The sequence below is a fragment of the Artibeus jamaicensis genome, unplaced genomic scaffold (genome assembly GCF_021234435.1).
Source record: "Artibeus jamaicensis isolate MK-2021 breed Jamaican fruit bat unplaced genomic scaffold, CSHL_Jam_final scaffold_916, whole genome shotgun sequence".
In the NCBI taxonomy this organism is placed as follows: domain Eukaryota; kingdom Metazoa; phylum Chordata; class Mammalia; order Chiroptera; family Phyllostomidae; genus Artibeus; species Artibeus jamaicensis.
The window spans coordinates 6,737,413-6,762,815 of NW_026522059.1; the positions used below are offsets into that span (position 1 = coordinate 6,737,413).

General features: G+C 53.0%; 1 protein-coding gene across 4 annotated transcripts in view; it reads left to right on the forward strand.

Moving 5' to 3' along the window:
* The window catches only part of ASAP1 (ArfGAP with SH3 domain, ankyrin repeat and PH domain 1), a 269,663-nt gene that overhangs the window by 238,479 nt on the left and 5,781 nt on the right, over positions 1–25,403 (forward strand). For 3 of the 4 annotated variants that reach the window (XM_053661175.1, XM_053661178.1, XM_053661179.1), the window contains 8 exons: positions 924–1,039; positions 1,194–1,261; positions 2,247–2,354; positions 3,989–4,217; positions 12,060–12,230; positions 19,488–19,557; positions 21,402–21,460; positions 24,714–25,237. In XM_053661175.1, the coding sequence (XP_053517150.1) occupies positions 924–1,039; positions 1,194–1,261; positions 2,247–2,354; positions 3,989–4,217; positions 12,060–12,230; positions 19,488–19,557; positions 21,402–21,460; positions 24,714–25,237 (1,345 nt within the window). The remainder of the gene's footprint in view (positions 1–923; positions 1,040–1,193; positions 1,262–2,246; positions 2,355–3,988; positions 4,218–12,059; positions 12,231–19,487; positions 19,558–21,401; positions 21,461–24,713; positions 25,238–25,403) is intronic. The other variant, XM_053661177.1, reaches the window with a different exon arrangement.

The window sequence follows — 25,403 nt, forward strand, 5'->3', positions numbered from 1 at the left end:
GGCAGTCCTATTAGTGGCCTAGATTAGGAAGCAACAAGCTTTTTCTATAGAGGGCCAGGTACTGCTTCATGCTTTGTAGTCCATAAAGTCTCTGTGGCTACTATTCAACTCTGCCATATGAAAGCAGCCATAGATGACACGCAACTGACATGTCCCAATAAAACTTTATTTACAAAAACAGGTGGAGGGCCAGATAAGGCCTACAGGTTATAGTTTGCCAACCCCTGGCCTAGATAAATGTAAAATCCTGTCTCCAGGTCCAAACCTGATGCAGTAGGGTGGTTGAAAAGAGAAGACTTAACCACTCAGGTCCACATGATGTTCATGATGAGACAGCAGTGTAGAGCTAATTCACATTTGGGACATGCTAATAGGAATATAATATTAAACGCAGGAGGTTTGGACTTGCTGGATTCTTTATTGGGCAGATCTGTAAGCCGCAGATCACGAGGAGGAACTAGAGCTCATCCAAAGGAGGGGACAAAATGGTGAGGGCATTTGAACCCACAAGCCCTTACTTAGAGGTGCAGTGGCCAAGAGCGCTGGCTCTGGACACTAACTGCCCGTGTCCAGTCGTCCACGTCTCGATCATCTTGACTGTGAACACTTCGTCCTCTCCACACCTGAGTGTTGTCACCTATAAAATCAAAGTTGTAATTGTCATCGGGCATTTGTGAAGATTCAAGGAGCTAAGACATGTGAAAAGCTGGGAGACAGTATCTGTCCCCTGGTATACATGAGACTCAGTAAATGCTGACTATACTGTCATGATGTTGCTTATCAATTGGGGTGTAACAGTGGAGATGCCATAATTGTATAATAGTTCTGAGATTTGACCCCATTGTTAGCACAGATGTAAGTGGTGGATCAGCAGTGTTCGGTTGGCGAGTAAGTCCTGTTTTCCTGACAATTTGACTTTGCAGTGGGAACCCGGACAAGCAGACAGCCCTGGGGAACACAGCCCTGCACTACTGCAGTATGTATGGGAAACCCGAGTGTTTGAAGCTTGTTCTCAGGAGCAAGCCCACCGTGGATGTCGGTAAGCGCGTGGCCAGGTGTCTTAGCAGCTATCGTGAGAGCCTTTGTTGGCTAAAACCAAGATTGGCATATCACACTCTAATCTGATTATTGTTTCTTGCCTTTTCAAGATCTGTCCTAGATAATTACGTGCCTTTGTTTCCCCCTGATTTTAGTTAACCAGGCCGGCGAGACGGCCCTGGACATAGCCAAGAGACTCAGAGCCACCCAGTGTGAAGATTTGGTAAGCAGAAATGGGCGTGGGGTTGCTAACAGACATCAGCTGTCCTCTCATGTCACTCTCAGAGCCTGGAATGGAAGATACAAGCAGCAGATTCATTTGTTGGAACCTAAGCTGAAGAAATGGAGATAAGCACTGTGGCTACATAAAAAAAAAATGATAAATTTGCCCTCCGCTGCCTGAGAAGTGCAGTTGCAACCTAGGAGCCGGAAGGCATCCGGGAGGTTTTATTGCAGATGGGCTTATGCCTCGGATTGTGCTTTCTACTGGTCAGACCATTAGGCTTTCCCTGTAGCTTTGCAGCAAAGACGACTTATTGGGGAAGCCAGTTCCAAACATTGGCCGAGTAGAATTCAGAGTGCAGTGGCTTTTAAAATGTTGAGCACGCCTCCCTCTTCTCTCTGTGCCTCTGTGCACACCCACCTGTTTCAATCCCAGCGGTTGGTGCCTGCAACCCCAGGCCTTAGCAGAATGCGATTCTCTTAACCGCAGGAAGGGATGAGATGGAAAAGATGAGTTCCGTTCCCCTGCGTTTCTGCTAAGTGCCAAGTTCCAGGCCCACAGTTGTACTTTTTTTTATTACTAAAGACTCCCTTGAGGAAGTTCTGGTTGTTTCTGCCCTGTGTATAAGTAAGAAGAGTGGGATGTGGATTGAACTGGGTCTCTCTGGCTTTAAAGGTCCACCTCTCATACTTCACTGATTTTGCCTTCCAGCCAAGAATTTCCTGTTTCAAGACTGGTTTTAATAATATTTAAGAAAGCTTTACATTTTGGAGAGGAGTCAACTTATCAAACTAAAAAGGCCCTGCCTGTAATTTTTTATAGGTTCTCTTAAGCCTGGCTGCTAGCAGTCTAGCTTGTACAATCAGTTTTGCTTATAACGTAGCTGCTGTTGGTTAACTTGGAACTGGGAATAAGGCAAGATTTGCACAGTGTTTCCATAATGCGGCATTTGAATTACAATGGTGACACCCACTGTTACTTTCAGCTTTCCCAGGCCAAGTCGGGAAAGTTCAACCCACATGTGCACGTCGAATACGAATGGAATCTGCGACAGGAGGAGATGGATGAGAGCGATGATGACCTGGATGACAAGGTGAGTGTCAGAAACGCCTCTGAACTTCCGAGTGCTTCCCCTCACTCTTCTACACTGTGTAGACAGGACTCAGTCTTTGTGAGGTGGCTTCGGTCTCGTGGCTGGATGTACCAGGGCCATTGTCTTGGCGCAGACTTTGCTCCTTGTTGGGCACCACGGAACAGCTGCATTGGTCAGGGTTCCCCAGAGAATGAGAGGTGTGTGTATGTACAGTGAAAGCGTGGAGTGTATGTTACGGGACTGGCTCACACACTCGTGAGGCCTGACAAGTCCAGAATCACGGGGCAGGCCGGAAACCTCAGCAGTCTGGAGTCTGAAGGCAGTCAGGATTCAGGATTCCTTCTCAGTGGGGGACCTCGGTCTTTCTCTTAAGCCCTTCAACTAACTGGATGAGGCCCACCCCCACATTATGGACGGTAATCCCCTTTGCCCAAAATCTGAATGCTTCACATACTAAAAAATACCTTCAGAGCAACTCCTGGGCTGGTGTTTGACCGGACCCCTGGGCACCGTGGCTCAGCCAAGTCGACACATAACTGAAAACAGAGTAAGTTGCCATTTGTCGAGCACTCAGCTATGGACGGGGCAGCCATGAGCATGTCACCCGTGTCCCCTCAGGTTCTCTTTACCAGAGGCCCACTGTGGCTTTGTCACTGCCCCATGTCACAGAGGAGAAAACTGCTGTTTTGCCGCTTGTGTACAGTCTCAGAGCTGGGCACGGTGGTCTCGGGGATCACGCCTGTTTCTGTCTGACTCCCGGAGGTAGTCCCTAGCTGCCTCTGAAGGTTCGCTCGTGCCCCTTCCCCAGACACGTGTGCATTGTCTCCTCTTTCCCAGGCAGGATGTAAAGAGTGGTCAGAGGTGGCCATGCAGAGGTGTCCTGAAGGCCTTTGCCACTCCGAGAGGAGGCAGGTTGTCCTCTGTGGATCACTCGTAACAGGGGCTGGGGGCAGTTACCGAAAAGCGCTCAGAGGACAGAGCAGCTGCCTCCACCTCAGCAAACAGGGACGGCCTTCGCAAGGAAGTACAGTTGGAAATGGGCTTCTAAGGGTAGGGAGGCCCTTGCCAGGCAAGGAGGTGAGCAGGAATGCATCCTTCCAGGAAGGGAGAACAGCGCGTGCAAAGGCCTGGGGGTCGTATGGAGCCTGAGGACAGGTTAGAAGCCCAGTGTGTGCAGTGACCTTCACGTTGGCTGGGTGGAGAGAGGCAGGAGGCCACCCTGCAGAGTCAGGCAGCCCAGGCCAGGAAAGGCGGGAGCTGGTGGGTTCCTTCACGGGACACAGCGTGAGGATATTCCTGAGCTTGCGATGCACAGCCTGGTGGCTCTGGATGACGTGAGGTTCCTAACTTGGAAAGTTGCATGGATGCTAAAGCCGTCGCCAGGAGTGCAAACACAAGGCCACTGCCCAGGAGATTGAAAATGTTTTGAATCCAGGAGTTTGGAGTTATATCTGTAGGTCCGAGTCATCAGCATTAGATGTCAACCACATGGTCTGCTTCCCTTCCCTTGCACTGTGAGGTGGCTCTTGGGTGGTCGTCGTCGTGGGTGACCTAAGGAAGCCCAGGTTCCCACAGGAGCCTGCCCTGCAATAGAGTATTGTCTCACTCACTGCACCGTTTATCTCATCTGCCAGCCGAGCCCCATCAAGAAGGAGCGCTCGCCACGACCTCAGAGCTTCTGCCACTCCTCCAGCCTCTCGCCCCAGGACAAGCTGTCACTGCCGGGGTTCGGCACTCCACGGGACAAGCAGCGGCTCTCCTATGGCGCCTTCACTAACCAGATCTTCGCCTCCACGAGCACAGACTCACCCACGTCACCCACCTCGGAGGCACCTCCATTGCCCCCTAGAAACGCCGGGAAAGGTACGGTCTTTGAGAAGGGCCCTGTGACTCCATCCTCAGAGCTAGGAGTCTGTCCAGTCTTGAGGTGGGAAGTATAAGGGGCACAGAGTATAGACTGTGATGGCGGTGCCAGCAGCAAGATGGGAGGTGTTGTGAGCGCTCTTCACACGTTCTCTGTGTTCACCTCTCAGTCCCGCCTGCTCTGTGCTCTTAGTGCCCATTCTACAGATATGGAAACTGAGGCTCAAGGAGGTAGAGGGGCTGGTCCACGGTCATGGAGCTGGTGAGTGGTAGAGTTGTGATTCAGTGTAAGGTCCAACCAGGGTCCAAAACCTGGGCTCTTCCCTCTTTAATACGGGTTGGGTTTCAGTTCCTTGAAGTCCTTTTCCCTTGCACTGGCTCGCCTAGTGCAAGGTGCTAGTGGCAGGGCTGGTGGTCACAGTTCCGGAGCCCTGGAGGCTCCGAGCGCAGCCCTTCTTATTCCATGCTCACCAGTGAGGGGGCACTGCGGTGCTGGCGTGATGCAGACCAGGGGACCGTGGGTCGGGGATGCTAACCCAGGTCCTGTGTGACCTGAGCCCACCCTCCTGTTCTCGCTGATGAGACGTGACCTGTGGCAGGACCTTCCCCAGGGGAGGTTATCGGGGGAGCGCGTCACATGCCTCCGCGGGGCTGGTGCCAGGTGCCGATGGTCCCCGCCCTGTTCCTGGCCACAGAGTGCTTGTCCTGTATCCTGAATCCGCAGACAGTGCACTGCTCACGAAGTCTGTGTGTCTCCAACAGGGACAGGTTGGGGCACAGAAATGCCGACATTGAAGGGTCCCCACAGTGTGGGGGGGGTTGAGAGGTCCCCTAAGCTGTAGCTTTGGGCTTCTCAGCCAGTACCTCCAAACGCAGGGTTCCTCCTGGGTGCTCAGCTCCTGCTAACACAGGTTTCGGGGCCTCCCCATACACAATGCCATGCCTATTTGAATCACACTGGGGCCATTTTCTGGGAAATGTGAGCTTTATTCACAACAGTGTTTTTTCTCAGAGCTTATTCTCCATTGAGATGGTGTTATAAATGGGAGCTGTGTTCTTAGAGAGACCCCAAATGGCCTCATAGATCATAAAGTAACGGAGAGAAGTTAAATTAAGGCTTTGGCATGACTCGCTCTCATCAAAGATAACCAGTGACCGTGACCGTGACAGCATGTGTGAGCCAAAAGCTGCACCGGCCAGTGTTTTCCTTACTGTTCTGTATGTGGACTTACTGTTCTGTATGTGCCTAAATGAGGTGCCCAGACTGCGTCCCCTGTGAGACCTCAGGCCGCCGCTCCATGCTAGGAGAGCGGTGTGTCGCAGCTCACCTGGGCAGTGAGGGGAGCAGCCTGGGGGAGCGCAGCGTCCCTTTCTAACCCCAAAGAGGACCCTGAGAAACCTTTAGGTCAAACCAGCTGTTCGGTGAAGGCACTCTGAAAGGGTTCTCATCCCCTCATTGTGGTCACTGACGTCGTGGTGACGACCTGGCTACACAGGTGACTGAGAACCTCGAAAAAGGTCTGTAGGAGAGATTGACACCAGAGGCCCGGGGACCAGAGTCTCCCTCGCCCCTGAGCCCCTTTCTGTCATTTTATCTCAGGGGAACACAAAATGTGCCACCTGACTCCATGCCAAGTGTATCTCTGCCTTGGGTAAATTCTAACTAGCTCTTCACCAAGGGCCCCGAAGACAAAGAGCAAGTTCCTGTAATGAGCCAGTGGCCAGAACAAGTCCTTAGGACTTGGCCATCACAACCGTGGTCAGCCAAGGATAGACCAACCCCTCAGAAAAAGCAGTTCCTGTGATTGGAAAGAGAAGCCCCCTCCCTACTGAAATCAGCGTGTCCTTTCAGGCTGCGCATGGCAGGCCATCCGAGCGGAGGTTTGGCCTGTGCTGGTGACACAGGAGCACAGCCCTCACGTGACTTTCGTAAGGGACTGAAATGGGGTGTATCCTGCCTCTGGCCGGGCTCAGGTGCCCGTGCACTTGGGAAAGAGGTGATGTTTAGCATGGAGGTGTCGGGAGACGTGGTCGAAGATCTGCGGAGGTTCTGTGTGCCTGTGTGGAGATAGTTCCCCTCTGTTTTGGGGCCCTTCCGGTTTTTTCATTTCATTCTGCTGAACCGACAGACCATTTGCATGAAAACAAGGATGTCTCCACTCAGTTAAGTTGCCCGTGTTCCGGGGCGAGTCAGGCAGACGTCTCTGCTTGCAGAAGCCATTCCCACCCTGAGAGCGGAGGCTCTGAAGGACGGTGGCTTCTGGGGAAGGCGGAAACAGACCCTCAGGCTCAAGTCCCCACTAATCAGGGGAGGACTGAGGGGGAAAGTAGAATCATTCTGAATCCAGCTCAGGAATATTTTCCAGAAACCCCAGCTGCCTCATCAAAATGCAAGGAAGTTTGACTTAGATCGCCTTTGAGCAAAGCCTCCTTGTGCCTGAGCAGAGCCGGGCAGCAGCGGAAGACTCAGCCATTCAGAACCCCGGACTCCCCCTCCTGGGGCCTTAGACAGACACATTCGCTGCCTGACCTCCCTTCAGACGTGAGGTCCAGCGAGATCAACTCAGAGCCATAAATTTAAGTGTGCAGAAATTTCTCACCGGTAATAGGCAGCTCCCTCTGCCCCCAATTTACCTTCATTGAAACCAGAAGTTCCTCAGATTTCCCAACATTGGTTTGTCTTTCACCTTTAAGTTAAAATTGAGTCAACCAGGATAATTGAGGGTGAGAAGGATGCTGAAAGATCATCACAATCCACAACCCACCACACGAGAAGGAAACTGAGCCCTGGGAAAATGAAGGAACTTCAGCTCACACAGTGGCTGAAACAGGACGGAAAATTAAAATGGGCCTTAGGACTTGGCAGGCGAGATCCTCTGGTTCCCACTTGTCCGTATTGAGGAAGATGGCCCGCCTCCGTCTTGCTCCCCTGGTGGAATTGTCGTCAGAATCCAGGGGACAGTCCATGGAGAAAGCATTTCATGAAATGTGGAGCCCTGTGCCCCTGTGGGAGGGAGACCCCTGGTAGGACAGTTACACTGTGGCCCTGGGTGCCGCCAGAGCGTGGGAGGGTGCGGAGAGCCCCCACAGGCAGGTCCTCCACAGCAGCTGCGACTGGCCGATGGCCTGCCGTCCGGACGTGCCCTTCCGTGAGGTTCAGACTTGCCTGGGAGACATTTCCCTGTGAGCGCGTTGTTCTTATGCTAAGGATGCTTTCCGGGGTTTTCTGTCTCGTGGGAAAACAGCCACTTGAGTGGCTTAATTTTAAAGCTTCCTGTGGGCTCTTACTCGTCTTGGACTTGTTCGTTTCTTTGTTTTGGCCTAATTTTGTCTCCCCCAGTCCTTCACGACACACCTGTCTCCTCGCTGGCCAAGACCATGGCTGTGATTTTTGCCCTCGGCAATGGACACGGGCTCAGGCTCAAAACTTGGGGGCCAGAACTGCCAGGGTGTGGAGGGGAAGCAGAGGAGGTCCTGGTGTGCTTCTGGGTACAGAAAGCACGTACGATTGCTGAAGAGGCAGCCCGAGCCCTTGAATCTGGTGCTTTTCCCTTAATTACCAGCGTCCTGCAAGGGGATCGAAGGACAAGTGACCAGTAAGAGCCACGTTCTGTGTGTAGCGCTGTGTCACTCCGGGCGTCACGCCAGCACGTGGGAGTCCTGATCGGGTCTGCCGATGTCTGCAGTGTCTGGCACACCCTCCTCACTGTGCCTCGGTTTCCCCATTTGAGCTCTACACGGTGAAAACCATTAGAAAATGGGGAGTTTTTCATTTGCGTTTTCCAGCGTTATATAGATGCGAGTTAGGAATAATGGAAGTATACAGACAGCTTTTCTTTCAGAGATTGTCAGGATAATTTGTAAAGCCCCCTTCTGGACCTTGTTTCCCTTTGAACAAGGTCTACTTTTATTTGGTCTCCCAGCATGGAAGACCTGGGTGTTCTGTTTTGCTAACAACCAGAGGTATGAGGACGTTGGAAAAGAGCCCTCCTGCCTTACAGCAGGCTCAGGTGCCCCGAGGGCCAGGCATGGAGAGGAAGATGATGCACATCTTGCCCCACACAAGCCGACAGCCAGGGAAAGAAGAAAGAGTAGGCTCTAAGGCAGGTGCAGAATGTGTAGAGACGTCAGTCCTGCTGGACGTTCAGGGATAAAAGCAGCAGCTGGGGGGCAAAGGCGGGTGGGTCAGAGGAGGCTTCAGGTGAGGTTACAGCAGAGGATGCAAAGGTGAGGAGGGAGCTCGGCGGTGTGTGTGATGGCACAGCAGAGGGGACTCAGTGCCAGGCAAGAGAGGGAAGCTGGAGCCTGACTGTCCAGGCTGAGAGCCCGGGCTGGGGTCCCACAGCCGGGGTCACTTGCTGTGACTGGCCAGGGTCCTAATCTCTCTGAGCCTGGGGTCTCTTTACCCCAAAAGTAGAGGGTTCTGACTGCAGTATATGAGTAAGGTGAGTTCCAGGTAATGTATGTAAAACCCCCGAGTGTTAGGTCAAGCACACCAGGCTCTCAGGAAATGACAGTTCTAGAGAATTTAGGAAACAGAGGGGGAGATTTGAAAAGCATGTGGATTGTGATTTTAGGAATTTATTTTTTTAATTTCCCCATGTAGGTGTAGGTGAATGGGCTGGTTTTTCTGGGTTTAAGTGGCTAGACCTCTTTGTTAAAGGTGGAGCCCTCTCTGGAGAGGTTTCATTCAAACTTCCCCTGTGGTCTGAGAATATACTGTTTTCCTATAAGGGGACCTATAGTGAACAGAGGAAATACCAGTTCCCGGGAGAGCCACAGGGAATAGCTGCAGCCTCGTGGGCATTGGCGTCGCTGGGACCCGGAGAGCTGACCAGGGTTCCAGCCTGCGGACGGACTGCCATGCAGGAGTGGGAGCTTCCTGAGCCCTGGCCACACGCTGGGCCCACCTCTGACGTTAGCCCTCTGGGAGAGGTGTCCCTGAGGGGCTCGTGCAGCACAGCCCGGGGGGTGCGGTGGGGACCACTAGAGTGGAAGGCGAGGCAGACCGTCCAGATGGAGTGACCGCGAGGGTGCTGGAGACACGGACAATGGCCCGGGTGGGTGAGCCCTCGGGAGGAGCTGAGATACAGGCCCTCTGTCTCCCCTGGGAGGACCTTCAGCTGACTTTCTGACTTGCGTTATTGACAGCAGCTTTGGAAGACTAGGCACACACTTCCAAGAAAAAGGATTAGAAGGCGTTTTGACAGAACAGCCACTGTCAGTGAGGAGAGCAGCCCAGGGTGGGTTCTTACTTCCTCAGGCCCCGTTTTAGTTAAGGGAGAAAAGTCAGGGGTCCAAGTCCTTGCCCCAGTCCCCTGCCCCACTTGTTTATCTTGCCTCCTTTTGGAGATTGTTTAATTTTGCTTGCTTATTTTATTTTGTTTTAGCTTTATTTGGCCAGAATTGCTTCTTTCCTGAATGAGCCAATACTCGGAGCTATTTTGCATACAACATCCTCTTTAGTGCTTAGAGACTACTTACTTTGAAAGTTTTCTGAGCTTGTTAAATCTTAAAAACAAACTAAGTCTGCTTATCTAGAGTCTAAAAAAGTGTTTTTCAACCTTCTTTAACCCTGTCAGCCAAGGAGATGTCATAGCATCTTCTGTCCTGTAGCTGCTATTAAAACAGTAGGAAGGCCTGGGTGTGTGTGTTTTCTGTGAAATCAGATAATAGTCTTAAAATTTTCCTTTGTACTTGACACTGCCCCCCCCCGTTTTCTCTCTAAGTGAGATGTAAGTCTTCCTTAAGAATCAATCACTAGCCTTAACATACTAGAAGTAGCAGTGTATTTGTCCATTAATTCAATATTAAATTACTAAATTCATCCCTCTTACACACCAGAGCCTGGTCCTCATAGAACCTGTGCACTAGAGAGGCAGGCGGGCGGTAAACATTCGAACAAAGGCGTAGCCTTCATTACAGGTTGTCACAGCTGCTGGGACGGATGCCTGCAGCGAGAGGTGGAGCTTTAGCTAACCCCTTCGGGCTGAAACGATGGTTCTGGAAGCGTGGTTTTGCTTGGTTTGGGGTCACAGGCCGGCTCTGGTCTGATCACTCCTGACATCTCGTGCACGCACAACTTTGATGTGAAGACATTGCTCCGTGAGCATTTTGTCTGGCAGTTTTTGTTTCCAGGCGGAGTTTGGAACTGATTGAATGACCTTTCAGATGCAGTGCCTCAGCCAGTCCCTAGGTGGTGATAGAGATGAACTTGCTGGAGAAACTCACTGCTGTCCATACTCTTCGTTCATTTCCACGAGGAAAGTTACGTTTCCTCTTGAGCATTTGTTGCTGTCTTTCTTGTGTGCCAAGCCAGGAAATGCTGCCCTGGCTTTTGGGAACAGCAGCGTCACATGACGGAGTGAGCTCCTATCTGTCTCCACATGGCTGTCACTTCTCATGATGCCAGGCCCCCCACCCACATACCTCACAGCGTCGTGATGAAAATCAAGGGAAACTCCATATATGGACACATTGTGAAAACCAGAAAGCGTTATACAGGTGCAGGGCTGTAATGATAATGACTTCGCTGTTACAAAAATAAAGTAGTTTCAGAGAGTGTCCTGACTAGGTGCTGACTGGGGTGATGGCGAGGCTTCTCCCATGCACTGTCTCAGCTCAGAGCAGACAAGTTGGGTAGCCAGCACCAGGCTGGCGTGGGAATCCTCACGCGATTAACAGCAGTTACTTCCAAGACCGGGCTGTCTTTGAGAGGCAGTGGGAAATAGCAGAGCTTATTATATGAAAGAAGGAGGCCAGCAATAATTAAGTTTTTCTTTCCACACACAGAGTGTAGAAAGCTCTTTTGGAGCCTTTCTGGATCACCAGGTATCTACCCCCCTGTGCTAAACATTTGATGTGATGGTGTTCTTAGCTTTTCTTTGTTTCTCGCTCTTTTTTTTTTCTTCTAATGCTTGTGGAAGCAGTTATCCCAGTGAGAATCACAGACGTGTGTTGAAGTGTCCAGCTATTGTGCCTGGCACACACCAGCCACGTCAGTGCCACTTTGCACCGACAGAACTAACAACTGCTCCCATAACAGTTTTTACCAACTCTTTTCCTTAGTTCAAAAAAGTCAACTTTTGCAGTACTGTGTGTGTGTGTGTGTGTGTGTGTGGTATGTGTAACAGTAGGATTACCGCTATCCAGTTTTAACCTATGGAGTAAGTTGAGTCTTGTTAAAAATTCTCTAGACATCAATATGACCTGTTCAGGCTTTCCATATACTAGGTGGTTTTTGATTTCCAGAACAATAGTCAGAATTGAAGGGAAAAAGAGTTTTTGCATTTCTCTTTTTCCCCAAGTAGCTCTTTCCATTAGATCCTTCATTGTTTATAAAAGTTGTTTAAAAAAAAAAAAACCTCAGGCCCAGTTCGCCGACTAAAGGGAAACGCTGTCGTGGAGAGAAAGGGCACGTCCTGTGCACGCCTCCGGTCTCCCCCGCGGCCCGTCGAGCCGTGGCCCGCACCCCGCTCTTGCTCCATTGATTTCCCTGGCAGTGCCGGGTGCCTTCTTCCTCGGTGGACCCCGTGATGAGCCCAGTGCCCTACCAGTTTAAAGCGTGTGTTCTCTTTTCCCGTAGCACCTAAGTGATGTAAGCGTATTAGCATGGCGTCCTGTTTCTTAGAAGCACACGTGCGCCTTTCCTTTGTTGTCCCGTTCCCCCCCGACAGTCCTTACGAACCCTGTGTGAGTCCCTGGGTTGCCGGGCCTGGCACGTCCAGCCTTGTGCTGTTGTCTCTCTCCGTGCCCTGCCACCTTCGATGTGGGGAAGTGACTGCTTACTGGCTGCGCTGTGAGACCGGGATTAATCTTCCTGCCCCATTCGGTTCCTTCTAGGTCCAACTGGCCCACCTTCAACACTCCCTCTAAGCACCCAGACCTCTAGTGGCACCTCCACCCTGTCCAAGAAGCGGCCTCCTCCCCCACCACCTGGACACAAGAGAACCCTGTCTGACCCCCCCAGCCCACTACCTCACGGGCCCTCAAACAAAGGCGCAGTTCCTTGGGGTAAGTCGTCCTGAAGTCGGGGCCGGCCAACATGTGGGGCTCAGTGTGCTGTGCACACTCCGCACACGCAGCAAACGGAGCAGGCTGGGCACACGCCAGGGGGGCGGGGCATGAGAATGCCGTGTTGCCGCGGAAAGCCAGATACATTCTGGAAAAATATGTAGGGCCATTTAAAAACTATATAACAACACGAAGGTGCTGAGCATTTCCCAGGCACCAGACACTGTGCTAGTCCACCAGCCTCCCACAAAATCTCACTCAGTCACAGTGTCTGCTCCGTGAGATACACAGCCTCAGCCTCACTGACAGATGAGGAATCCAAGGCTCAGAAAAGGCGAGTCTTTCATTCTGCTCAGGGCAGCCAGAACAGTTTCCTTAGCAGATAAACCATTCACACTCAGTGCTCACCCTGTGCTTCAGGTAAATGCAAATCACCCCAGGATGTAGAGGGGACCTGGTCAGGCTCTTATCTCCCAACCCTTTCCTGCCACACCAGCTGTCTGTCACCTGGCGGGCACATCAGACTCTTTTCCTCCTGGGGCTGTTCACAGCCCTTCCTGCACTGGCCCCCCACCTTCTTGGCTTGCTTGTCTGCGTCCCTGGCCCTCCTCTCTTAACGCCGCTTCCTCCCACCTGTGTCCTCCAGACCGCTGTCCCAGTTGCCACGTGTCTTGTCTTTGGTTTTTGGTCTAAGCTCCAGGAGAGCAGCGACCCTGTCTGTCTGCTTCCTTTCTGTTTGCAGGGACTTGAATGGAGCCCAGGGCACAGCAGGTACTCAGTGGTCACCTGAGGATAAGTAAACCTACTCAGAGAGGGTGCATTTAACCGTTCCAGTGACACTGACTACAAATCACAGATTTCCCTCCATGAGAAACATAATTTCCATCTTTGTCTACCTTTTTGGCTGAGCAAAGCTCACCACTAGCCTGTCAGCAGTTAGGTTCAAGAACCAGCGTGTCCCCAGCGCCCAGCAGAGTCCTTGCGCACAACAGGGACGCCAGCTTTGCATGTGTCATGCCCTCCTTCCAGGGGGTTTCCTTGTGGCTTTTTCACTTGTGGCTGACAGGTAAATCAGCTGAATGCTTTGAAAGGCCTCCCCGAAAGCCCTTACCAGGTGTTCTGAGTTACCGGAGTTTTGGGGAAAAGCTATACCGCCATTTGCAAATTGGCACACCCATCTGTCCGCTAATGCAAGGCCCAGGTGTGTGCGCGACTGCGTCTGTGTGTGTGGCCACTCGGCATCCTTAGGTGCCTGTTGTCGGGGCGTCCACACCCACATGGAGCTCAGGGGCTGGTGCCAGGGGCAGGTGAGGAAGGAGTCAGGGGAGCGTCCTTACTCTGAGAGTTGACGTGTCCACCAAATACTGCAGGGACCTGCTCGAGAAGGCTCCACAGAGCAGGCGACGTTTGCCACGGGTGTTCAGGGACTAGCTACCCGCCGAGACGAGCCAGGGAGGAAGCAGAGGGCGCCACACTGGCACGTTGCCACCGTGGTCCTGGCGTTTTCAGAGGCTGTGCTCCAGGGCCTTCCGCAGCCCCCGATTTCATCCAGAGGGACATTCCCCAAAGGACGTTCCCTGACGGTCACCGGCTTCCCGTGCAGATTTTCACAGCACAGACTGTAGCCTGCTCTTCAGATTTCACTAAACGTCGATGCTTCTGTTTAATCGGCCTTTATTTCGGTGACAGGTGTGCAGAGCCCCTGTTCCCCTCGCAGGCGCAGGCCATCCACAGTGAAACTGGCCACCGGTCTGTTTCCTGGCTTAAGACCCTCACTTTCCTTGGTCTTTCTCACCTCCCTCAGCCGTCGGACCGCAGCTGGTGCGCTTTCGTTTGTTTGGTTTGGTTTTTGAATTTTTGTGGATAAAGGGCATTTTTCTCTAAACAGAGCTGCCACTTGATTGGAGCGAGTTAGTGCCACCAGCCGGGAGCATTCAAGCCTCTCGAGGCCGTGGGCCCCGAGCCGTCTGCTGGGCTCTCTCCCCAGTGTGAGCCTCGCACCTACAGCCGGGCGCAGGGACAAGACTCAAAGCCTGTCTGCATCCAGAGTGACAGTTGTCCATGTCACTGACTCTGGTGGTCACACTCAGACCGCCCCACATGGGGTGATCAGGGCCATGCCTGTGTTGAGGCTTGTGCACATGTATGACACACACTTAAAGGCAGCCGAAGGCAGACACAGGCCGTGGCAGTCATGGGCACACGCAGCTGGACCTCCACGGGCAGATCGTGTCGTCCTGATCTTGGTCCTTGTGCTGTCTGCCAGACGACTGCCACTCAGTTCTGTCCCCATCTCTCTGCCGCTGGCGTTGTTCCAGACGCCGGGGGCGGGGGCCAGACTGGGTGTGAACAAAGCCCTCCACGCAGCAGACTCCCGGCAACACCTGATGCCCACAGCCTTTCCTGCAGCCCCATCCCCGGTGCTCCCTGACCTCCTGAGCCCCCTGCCATCAGCACCAGGTTTGAGAAGTGGTACAGGCACAGCCACCTGGCCCTGCCCAGGCCTGACCTGCTGATCCCCGAAATAGGACCTGCCTGTCTTGTGCCCTGGTTCCCAAACTGCGTTCTTTCCCCTAAGATCCAGCCGAGCCTTTGCTCACCCTGTGACCTCAGCCTAGAACGCTCTGCTTGTGTGTGGCGATGCTGAGTCGTCTTTCCAGGTCTGCTGCCCCAGGATCTGCTGGACAGGCCACGCCCAGTCCACCACCACCCCGCCCACTCTGTGTTCCCTGTGGCCCAGGACTGTCATGGCGGCTGTGCTCGCCTCTCAGACCTGCCCTGCGCACCGTGAACTCCTCCCCAGGGCCAGTACTTGTGCCTGTCCCTGTGGAGCATCGTGCTCCCGCGTGGCCCTGTGTCACATGCCTAGATTCTAAGCCAACTCCAGCCCTAGGCTTTTATCAAGTATCTTTGGATCGCTTCCTACCTCAGTTCCTCCAGGTGTAAAACAGGCTGGTTAACAGTACTTGCCTGATTCTTGACCACATCCACCTGGTAGGAAACACTGGGACTCAGAAAGATTACGTACAGCAGGTTCTCCCGGCTGGGCAGTGGGAGACTGCACGCCCACCCTCGGGCCCTCAGCGTCCCGCGAGGCGCAGCTCCGGGATGCCACGGGCCATCCCCACCTCACGCTGCTGTCTCCCTCCATGGTGCGGAGGTGGGAGGAGCTGGCCCGGCAGGTCCGCACTCTCCACCTGGCTGCGGCTCCCTGTCCATCTGCGGTGTGGCGCCCTGGCACGCGGGGAGGGCCGCTCCAGGCTGTCTCCCTGCCAGAACCAGTGTCCGCAGCCCCCGAAATAGCCCCTGCATCACATTCCTGAAGTCCCACGGCCATCTGTCTCGGGAAGGGGGGGGCAGCCAAGACAGGCTTCTGAACAGGAAACAAACAGGCCTCTGGGCAGATCTGGGTTTTGTGGGGACTTTGATCTCTGAAGTGGCATGTCATTAAATCTCACCTTTGGGGATCAGATAATTTGCTTATCACCTACTTTTAACGGAGCAACACATTTTAACACAACTTAAATAAAGGTAATGAGGAAATGAGGTCAAAAGGAGAATATAGGTAGCAAAGTAACAAAGTCCAAAAGTGTGATCTCATCACAAAATATGTAACACAGTTACAAACAGTGACTAAAAATAGACTACCAATTTGACACTAAGGTCATTACAGGCAGGAACAAACAAAAAACTCCAATTGATTATCAGTTCATGGAGGCCGTGTGATTAATCCTCTTCTCACACTTGAGAGTCGGGTGATTAATACCTGAGAGCGTGCCCCCCGGGGCCTCCATCCTCTGGCAAGAATTCAGAGAAGGATCTGTGGCGCCCAGTGTGTGAAACCACACGTGCACTGAATGCACGTTCTAGAAGCCCGAGCTCTGGTGTCCAGGTTCCACCAGTCTTGGCTGAGTGACCTCTGGAAATCACTTGGATTCCTCACTTTGGCCACTGGGACTTGAAGTTTTATGATCTTCTCTTTTTTAATGTTGTAGAGTAAATGATAGGTGAAAAACTATCCCACAATTTCATTCACTTCTCATATTTCAAGGCTAGACCTTCCAGGTGAAAAGTCTTAATATTTAAAATGTCTGATCTGAGGCATGCATACTTATTTATTGGAAGTCATATTGGCTTGTACAAGAGCCTTTGGTTAGAAATTTCCGTATTTTTACCTTTTCTTGGATTTTCCAATATGTTAGGTTGGCTAGAAAGGCCATTTAGTTTTTTCTATAAAATAAAAGACACCTTATTTTCACCAGTAACATTATTGATTTGGGTATTTTGAGTATGTTGGCTATCTCCCGCTATTGGCTTCTAGTGGGTAGAGGCCAGGGGCGCTGCTAAACACCTTCCAATGCATAACACAGCCCCACAGCAAAGAATTATTTGGCCAAAATGGCAATAGGACTAAGAAGCTTCACAAACCACTTTTGACACAGTCAATCAGTCACAGCACCTTCTCCATACACTGGACAAATCTCTTTTTACATTTCAGTTGTGTTTTTACCTTTCTTGAAATAGTAAAGCATAATGTGCCCAAAAATGTTGCCTATTTTCTCCCATCTTCAATATTAAAATGGCCACACAGTAATTCACCAGTTTTGGTAAGTTTTTTTTAATGCATCTTGATAGAACAGCTGTCGAAGTACAATGTAACAAAATTGTTTCAAGTGAAGTCAAAGACAGGTGAGCGCTGCTAGGGCCGTCCTCGGAGGGGAAAAGCTACAGGGACTTTTTGGCCGACCCAGTGTTTTCATGTTTGCTGCCCCCAGACCCAAACCCCATTTTGCAAGCAGTCATAGAAATGATAATGGCTTCTGCCACCCATAGATCGTTTAGGAGGTGCCAGATGCCGGTCACTCGTCCACACACTATTTAGCCATCACAGCCATCCTGTCAGACAGGGACTGTTTGTTGTCCCTGGTTCACTAACGATTTCAAAGACCACAGACATCCAGCTCCAATGATTCGTATCGTGTCGTGAATCCAGGGACTCGAGAACTGGTTTTTGATCTTGGCTGCTCCAGAGGACTCTTGGAGCCTCTGTGCCAGTCATGCTGGGCCAGTACCTGCCTGTCTCCCCAGACTCTTGGCCCCCTTCTGAGCTGAAGCCAGCAACCACAGCTTTCCGTTGCCTGCCCAGCACCTGTCTTCAGCTCTCCTCAACACATCTTTGTGTTACACCAGCTCCTTTTCCAAATTGCACAATGAGAAAAATAGGATTGAGCTGCTTCTGTGTATTTGCTCCTCCCTCTAATGCTATCCTATTCTCAGAAATTTCTCTAAACCACTGTTCCTCCCTTTGGCCCACTGGGAGTGCGAGAAGGTTCCTTTCTGCCAGGCCACTGGCGCCTCCCCAGGTGTGAGGGAAGTGAAGCAGAGGGCAGAGTTGGTGCTGCAGGTCCTGTCCCCACTCACGGGGCATCGAGTGGCTGCCCGTGCCAGACACTGGCTAGAAAGCGGGGTTTCAAGACGAACAAGGCAGACTTCCTGTCTCTGAGATGCGCATCCATTGAGTAAATGGATCCCATTACTTTGCATCCCACGTCGGAGAACTGCGAATGATACCGAGTACGCTGGGTCAGGCTCCCTGGGCCCAGCGCTGTGTTCCACCCTCCAGAGTTTCTTGTAATGTTTGTACCCCTCTAGTGGGGTGGGGACTCTCGTTCCCATTTTTTAGATGGGGACTGAGGCTTCATAGAAAAAGCCATGGTGTCCAAGCTCAGACCCGCCGGTCAGTGGTCCGGCTGGAACGCGGAACGAGGCCTCTCTGGCTCCCACACCTGCACCCTGAGCCACTCTTCTGCAGTCAGCGGGTGCAGGCACGTCCGGCTGGGGAGGAAATCTCAGAAATGGCTTTGCAGATGCTCTTTGAGAGTCGCATGAGAATTTGCCACTAGTGGGAAGGGATGAATACTGAAGGGAGAGGGAACAGAGGGGGCTAAGTTAGAGAGCCACCAACAACACGCCTTCGGAGGGTGGAGAGTCGCCGTAGGTGACCAGAGAACATTCTGTTCAGGAGCCCATCCTCGCCTTCCACCAGCCTCTCCTTGCCCAGCGGGTTCGAGGGACAGGCGGTGATAGGCTCTGGTGTGTTAGTCCAGACCCTGCAGGTGGTCTGCTTGGCTTTGTGTCCCAGCTCTGACCCTTACCAGCTACTTGACCTTGGGGTTGGCTTCACTTCTCTGTGTGTAGTTATTTTTATGCATCTTGTGAACATAGTTACTGGAGTAAGTGCTGAATAAATAGCAGTTGCCTTTGTCGGTGTTACTGCTGGGGAGTTGTGATGGGTCAGGAAAAGCACCCAGAGGTGTGGCCAGGACGTCCAGGCGCAGCATCTAGCCATGGGACTTGGAGCCATTTGCTCACTTGACCTTGTTTCCTCGTCTTTCCAATGAGGACGGTGCCAGGCCCTCACATTACTGTGAGGAAGAAAAGCATCAGGCCCCTGGAGCAGGCAGCCCAGGCAGGGAGTGTGCTCAGCCCTGTCCGCTCCATCCGCCCTCCGGTTTCTGAGCCGCCCCATCCAGCCAGCCCCACCCAGGAAGGGTCACGGGGGTCACGGGCGTCCCGGTGGGGTAGCAAAGGGCTGTGCCGAAGGAGGACACTTGGGTTTCCAGAGCCCAGTGGCAGCTGCAGGCTCCCTGGGTTCCTCCTGGGTGCCCAGCAGCCTGGCCTGGAACGCCCTGCGCTGCCCCCACGTAGAGCGGGTCACAGAGGAGCCACTGTTACTGCCCCCGGCGTTCTTACCTTCTGGGCAGAGCACACGGTCCGGTTCTGGTACTCCCCCATCAGAAAGCGCCGCACAGTTCAGGGGCCACGTCCCCCAAAGACGACCTCCCTGCCCTCCCACCAGGCCAGTTTGGACACTGCCTCTTCTCGAAGCACCCAGCTTACCCCGCGGCACTGGTGTGGTTTGTAGTGTCCATCTCCCTGGCCTGAACCTCTGCCAGAGCAGTGGCATTTTGTTTGCTTTTGTGCCTCCTGCTATGTGCTCATGCTGCACATAGTAGGTGCGTAGTAAATGTTAACATTTGAATGAATGATGAGGAGTAAAGTGACTGAGGGCCGTGTCTGCACACGACCCACTGTGGGCTGTGTGTTTCGTCTGAGACTGGGCTCTCCTGGCCAGGGACCCTTCTGGCTCAGTCTTGTAAATGCTGGAACCTTGGGGGCCTGTCTGCACAATCCCGTGTCCCCGACTCCACTTCCCCTTCTCAGGACGCACTTTTTTACATCCGCTCTTCCCTGTAGGTAACGATATGGGTCCAACATCATCCAGCAAGACCGCAAACAAGTTCGAGGGACTTTCTCAGCAGTCGAGGTAAGCCAGCTCTGTCCTCCTGTGCGGGTAGTCATGGTGGACAGAGTTTTAGAAACGGGATTTAGTGACAGTCCGCCCCAGGTGTGGCCCGCCAACCATGTCCCTGCCACGGGCCTGGCAGCTCTGCGGACGGAGCTTGCAAGTGGACCGTTCTCCCCGACCTGGGCTCCAGGTGGGCCCCAACCGCATGTCCCAGAGTCACACGGTCTGTCAGAATGAGGTTTTAATTTTTAACTTTTTTAATCAAGTCATTGCGTTTTGTTCCTTTCCCTCCCGGCTCCACTTTAGAGCCTTGGGAATGAATGGAAAGACAGCCTTCTGTGAATCTGACAGCCCGGAGATTTTCAAACATAAAAGTGTGACTCTCCCAGTTCCCTGGTGGCGAGTCTTTCTGGCTCTGCTGGGGGCAGCGTCTCTGTGTCCTCTCCTCTCACCGAGGAGGCAGCCCAAGAGGTTAAGCAGTGGCGGTCTCAGCACCAGACTCAAACCCCTGGCTCTCTAAGCTCCCTGTCCCCAAGTTCCCTTCCCTGGCACCCTGCCTGGCAGGACCTTAGGAAAGCACTCCAAACACGTCTGAAGCAAAACCCTGTGGCATGGCCCAGACCAGCGTGGCTCAGCTGGTTGGGCGTCATTCCACTGGGCAGAGGGCTGGCAGTTTGATTCCCCATCAGGGCACGTACCTGTGTTGCGGGTTCAGTCCCTGGTGAGGGTGTGTACAAAGAATCGACCAGTCCGTGTTCTCTCTCACATCGATGTTTCTCTGCCCCTCTTTCTTCTTCTCCCCTCCTCTTCTCTCTTTAAAAATAAATAGCTTTTTTAAAAAATCAGAAAATAAAAAATAAAACCTTTGGCACGTACCATTTCCAGTTCAGTAGTGGCTGTACCTCACCAGCAGTGGGATCCTGGGGGGGGCGTGCAGGCCGGGGGGGGGGGAGGACAGGCACGCCCTCCTCTCTCTGATTCGGTTTCCGTTTGGTTGGTTTGGCTCTCCCTGTGCTTTTCAATGCAGTTGGGATAGAAGGGAAAACAGCCAGTTCTTAGGACATTGAAAGACAGAAAAGGAGAAGTGGGCGATTGTAGAGAGCCCTTGGCAGATAGACGCGGGCACTTGGCTGCTGTTGCTTTTGGGGTCTTCAGCACTGTTGTGTCCCAAGAGTAGTAGGAGCCTCTTGTTAGAGGGAAACATCAGGTTCCAACAGACCCCACAGATGCCGCCTGCGGCGCTGGCATCTCAGTGGTGGCGAGGTGTGGGGGTTAACATTTCACTATTCAGAGGACACTAGCAGACCTCTGTCCTGGGGATCTGGGCCTGTTCCCTGCTCACTCACATGTCCTCCCGAAGGAGGCAAAGCTCCAGGACATGGTGGCCTGACGCCCCAGCCATTCCCTTTGGAGGATTCGAGGGGTGTGGAGTCCAACAGAGCTGGGGCTGGATTCCCGTGTCCACCACTGGCCAGCCTCGGGACCTTGTGCCTGTCACCATGGTCACCCCATCTGAAAATGAGGGCAGCGAGGGTCACGCTGTGGGGTCACACGAGATGAGGTACTTCTCTGTGCTGCACTGGGGCATAGTCTCGAATGCCGAGTGCTCCCACAGACATCACTGCCCAGGGCCGAGGTCTCACAAGGAGGAAGGGTGGCCCGAGTCCCACAAATACACCCTTCCACTCTCCTCCTTGGCGGGCACACCTGTGGTTACAGGAGAGAGACTGTGGCCTTCAGCTAAAGAAACATGGAAAGGTTATTAGGTGGTTCGGTAAACACCTGGGATTTCCTTGCGTGATCTATCACTGCTGATATCTTAGCACTTTTCCGTTCCTAAATGATTTTTATTTATTAATTAGCACCGGTTCTGCGAAGACTGCACTTGGTCCAAGAGTTCTTCCTAAACTACCTCAGAAAGGTAAGCTTTTTCTTCCCAGTTTCCACGTGTGCTGAGAGTGTCGCCGTGCCTTCTGCGGGGACGTGTTTCTGTCTGTCCTGGTCACAGACGCCTGAAGCGGCACCTGGTGTGAAGGGACTGCCTGATAAATGTGTTCAGTGAAGAGCATGGTGATAATCTCAGATTGTGTGTTCAGCGAAGCACCTCGTTTTCCCTAAAAAAGTACTCTTTCAAAAGACTCATCATTAGACTCCCTGGGGCCCATGTCTTCTCCTTCACAAAGCTAATCAGGGAGACGGGACCCAGTTCCAGCCCTCCATTCCCGAGCCTCCAATTCTTCACCCACACATGGGACAAGGATGCCCACTTCCCGAGGTTCTGACAGGACGAAGGGGGTCCTGCTTCCCGGTGCCCCGAGCTGGTGGGTCCCAGGGATGGCGTCTGTCACGCGAAGTGGAGACACGCATGCTCGCCGAGAAGACAGCGGTGTCTCTCACGCTGCTGCTTGGCTGGGCCGACACCCCACTCTCTGACCAGATGGGTAATTCTGGCCGAGCTCTGCATTGGTAAGACCGAACTGTCCGTCGTTCCTATCAAGCAGAAATGACAGTACCCATCCTTCTGTTGCAGTGCGGGGGCATTTGGTTCACTCCGTCCACCCTCACGGAGGCCCACAAGGTCAGCAGGGCCCATACTAGGTGCAGACGGAGGCCCAGAGGAGCTTGTGGCTACTCCCTGGGTTTCATGCCAGTGGTGAGACCTTTGACCCCAGAAGCCAAACTAGGGATGCATGAATTTGACACTCTCCCAAAATCTCTCAGCCACCTGGCATCTTTGGAGGGATGTGGACTGGTTGGGCCTGGCTCCGGGGTAGGAAGACCAGGGGAGTCCCAGGTGGCTGCGTGCATTCTCCTGGGAATGCAAAGGAAGGCCTCCCCCAGGTTTACTGAGTCTGTATGTAAAGTCGTGGGGCTTCTTGCTTTTTACCTCTGCCCAGCGGGCCGCCTGATCTCATAAGTTGGAGCCCAGTTTCACAACCCTGTTCCCACTTCTCTGGAGTCTGCGCCATCTAGCTCATGGGGTCACCACTGATCACGTGCCCCCCACAGGACCCTCCACCTGCCTCCCTCCTAATACTGCCCCGCGCTGGCCTCCACTCCCTTGACCGACACTGGGCCCGACTCCAAGGGCCTGGGTGTGGTGGGGAAGCACAGTCGGGGGGTCCCGCTCAGCCGTGCACCCAAGGCCCAGCAGCGGACTCTGTGCCAGCGGCACCCCCCCAGCAGGACGCCGTGTAGTCCAGTGTCCAGTGGGGAAAGCATGCTTGCCTGCCCTTCAGAGTGAGTACAGGCCAGGGAGGAGTTTTCGTGGAAGTGGGGAGAACTCAGACCCAGCTGGGAAGCAGAACAGCAAAGGTTGGAGGCTCTTCTAGAGAAGAGGCTGCCTCGCCTTATTTCGTTTCTCATTATAAAAGTGATATTCATTCATTCCAGAAGATTTGAAAAATGCAGATAAGCAAAAAACAAGAAAATGCAAATCCCTTGAAGTCTTCCCACCAGGATAAACGAGTGGATCTCTCCTTTTACTCTCTGGTTTATACTTGGTTAAGTTTCCATTTAAGCTGGTTTTTCACTGGGTAAATCAGGAACATTTGCCATGACGTGAATTGCATAACAGGAAAGCTTTTACTGGCTGCATAGTATTCCATCGTCTGGCACCACACCGTGTGAAGCAGTGTCTGTTACTTAGGCTGCATAAGTCTGCTTTTCTTTTTCCTCACCGGAGGCATGCCGTGCTGAGCATCCCAGCACAGACATCTCAGGGTCTGGCTTTGACAGCTTATTTGGATAAATGCGTAGGATCAGAGCTGCATATTTTGAGGGTTATGGTTGCCTAGCACTTCCGCTCAGTTTCTGTTCCCCCAGAAGTATGACTCACAGTATGGCTGTCCAGGCAAACTCCCTTGGGGGATCCCCCCGGGTTTGCCCCAGTCGCTCCCTGCCTCAGACTTCTGCTCATCGAGCCACATCAGCTCAAGCTCAAGGTCCAGCCCATGCACAGCAATGCCCTTGAATTTGAGATCCCTGGGACGAGAGGGAGCTGGGCAGGCCGTGGGTGGGAACAGCCACAGTACAGTTCATGACAATTTACCACACTGATTTATCTTAATTTTTTTTAACTTTAAGCATACCTTTCTGAATATGTTGGATTTTCAGGGTGACAGTTTGGTTTTCTCTGACTCCTTCATTCTGTGCGCTTAGTCAGCTGTTTTCTTGCCTATGTAACTGGCCCCTGTGCCAGGAGCCAGAGCGCCAAGAATGAGTAAGAACATGAGTCCTGGCCTCAAAGAACCCTGTCTGACAGAAACAGCGAGAACCTTCTTACTACTTAGGGCCCGCCAGGTCCTGCCGGCCAGTTCTTTACAGACAGTAAGGCATGTTTTAGAGGCGAGGAAGGTGAGTTTTACAGAGAGGTTGTGTAATTAATTGCTCTGGGTCACACAGCTAGAAAGTAAGAGGTGGAGCCTGTCCTCCGTGTCTGAGTTCTAGTGGAGAGAGCAGCACAGGGAACCGAGGGGCTGGTCCGCTGCAGCCCCCGCCCCCGGCCGTGGAGTGGTGTGCACCCGGCGTGGAGGAGGAGGAGAAGGGGCCGACTCAGGAACACACCCGAACGTACTAAGTAGGGAAAGTCGCAGACAAATGGAACGTGTTGTCCCATTTACGTTCATGAGCAACATGGACTTGTGTCACCTGTGTCGCCAAAACACAATCAAAGGGACAGTGGGGGCGGTGAGAGGAGAAGCCTTAATACTAAAGAATTTTTATTAACATGGTGAATACTGTTGCCCAAACAGTACATAGAAGTTTTATATATGGAAATACATGAAAAAGTCAAAAAGGAAAAATACCAAAACAGTTAAAATGGCTACAGTGAGGCGACAGCCTTCTGGGGATGAGCAGCTCTGTGCTTGCAGTTTTCTCCGTTCTGTATTGTGTGTATGGATGTGGGTTTTAAACTGTGCATTAGATTGGACGTCCTTGCCTATGTAACTGCGGCATAAAATCGTGGGTTGTTGTGTGGGTGCCTTCCAGGCCCCCAGCTTTTCTGTTTACAGATGGGCCACACGCGCCCAGGTCAGCCCCCGAGTTCCCCCAGTCCAGACGCCCATGCTGGGTGTTAGGCCGGCTCTCCTCCAGGTGACCAGCGGGAGGAAGCAGCGCCTCCCCACCTCCTCCTGCCTCGTGACCTCCCTCTTTGTGCTTGCTTCCCACAGTGGCACTACGGAAAACGGAAACCAGCCATCATCTCTCCCTGGATAAAGCCAACATCCCACCTGAAATCGTCCAGAAACCGCCACAGCTGGCAGACTTGCCACAAAAGCCACCACCGGGGGACCTGCCCCCGAAACCCGCTGACCTGGCTCCCCCGAAGCCGGCCGACCTGGCTCCCAAGCCCCAAATTGGAGATTTGCCACCGAAGCCAGGAGAACTGCCCCCCAAGCCACAGCTGGGCGACCTGCCCCCCAAACCCCAGCTCTCAGACTTACCTCCCAAGCCACAGATGAAGGACCTGCCCCCTAAGCCACAGCTGACCGACCTGCTGGCAAAATCCCAGCCGGGAGACATGTCGCCCAAGACTCAGCCGCTCTCTGACGTGGCCCCAAAGTCACACCCAGTGGATCTCTCCCCAAATGTGCCCGCCCGAGACGCCATCCAAAAGCAAGCCTCGGAGGATGCCAACGACCTGACGCCCACTCTGCCGGAGACGCCCGTCCCACTGCCCAGGAAGATCAACACGGTGGGTGGGCAGGCGCCAGGGTGTTTGCAGGCTCTTGTGGACTCTGCCCCACTCTGAAACCTGGGCTGGGGGCGATGCGGCGGGGGTGGGGGCGGACAACTCATATAGAAAGCCCAGGAGTTTGCTCACCTGGTGGCTCAGGGTCCGCGTGGAGCAGGGCCTGCCC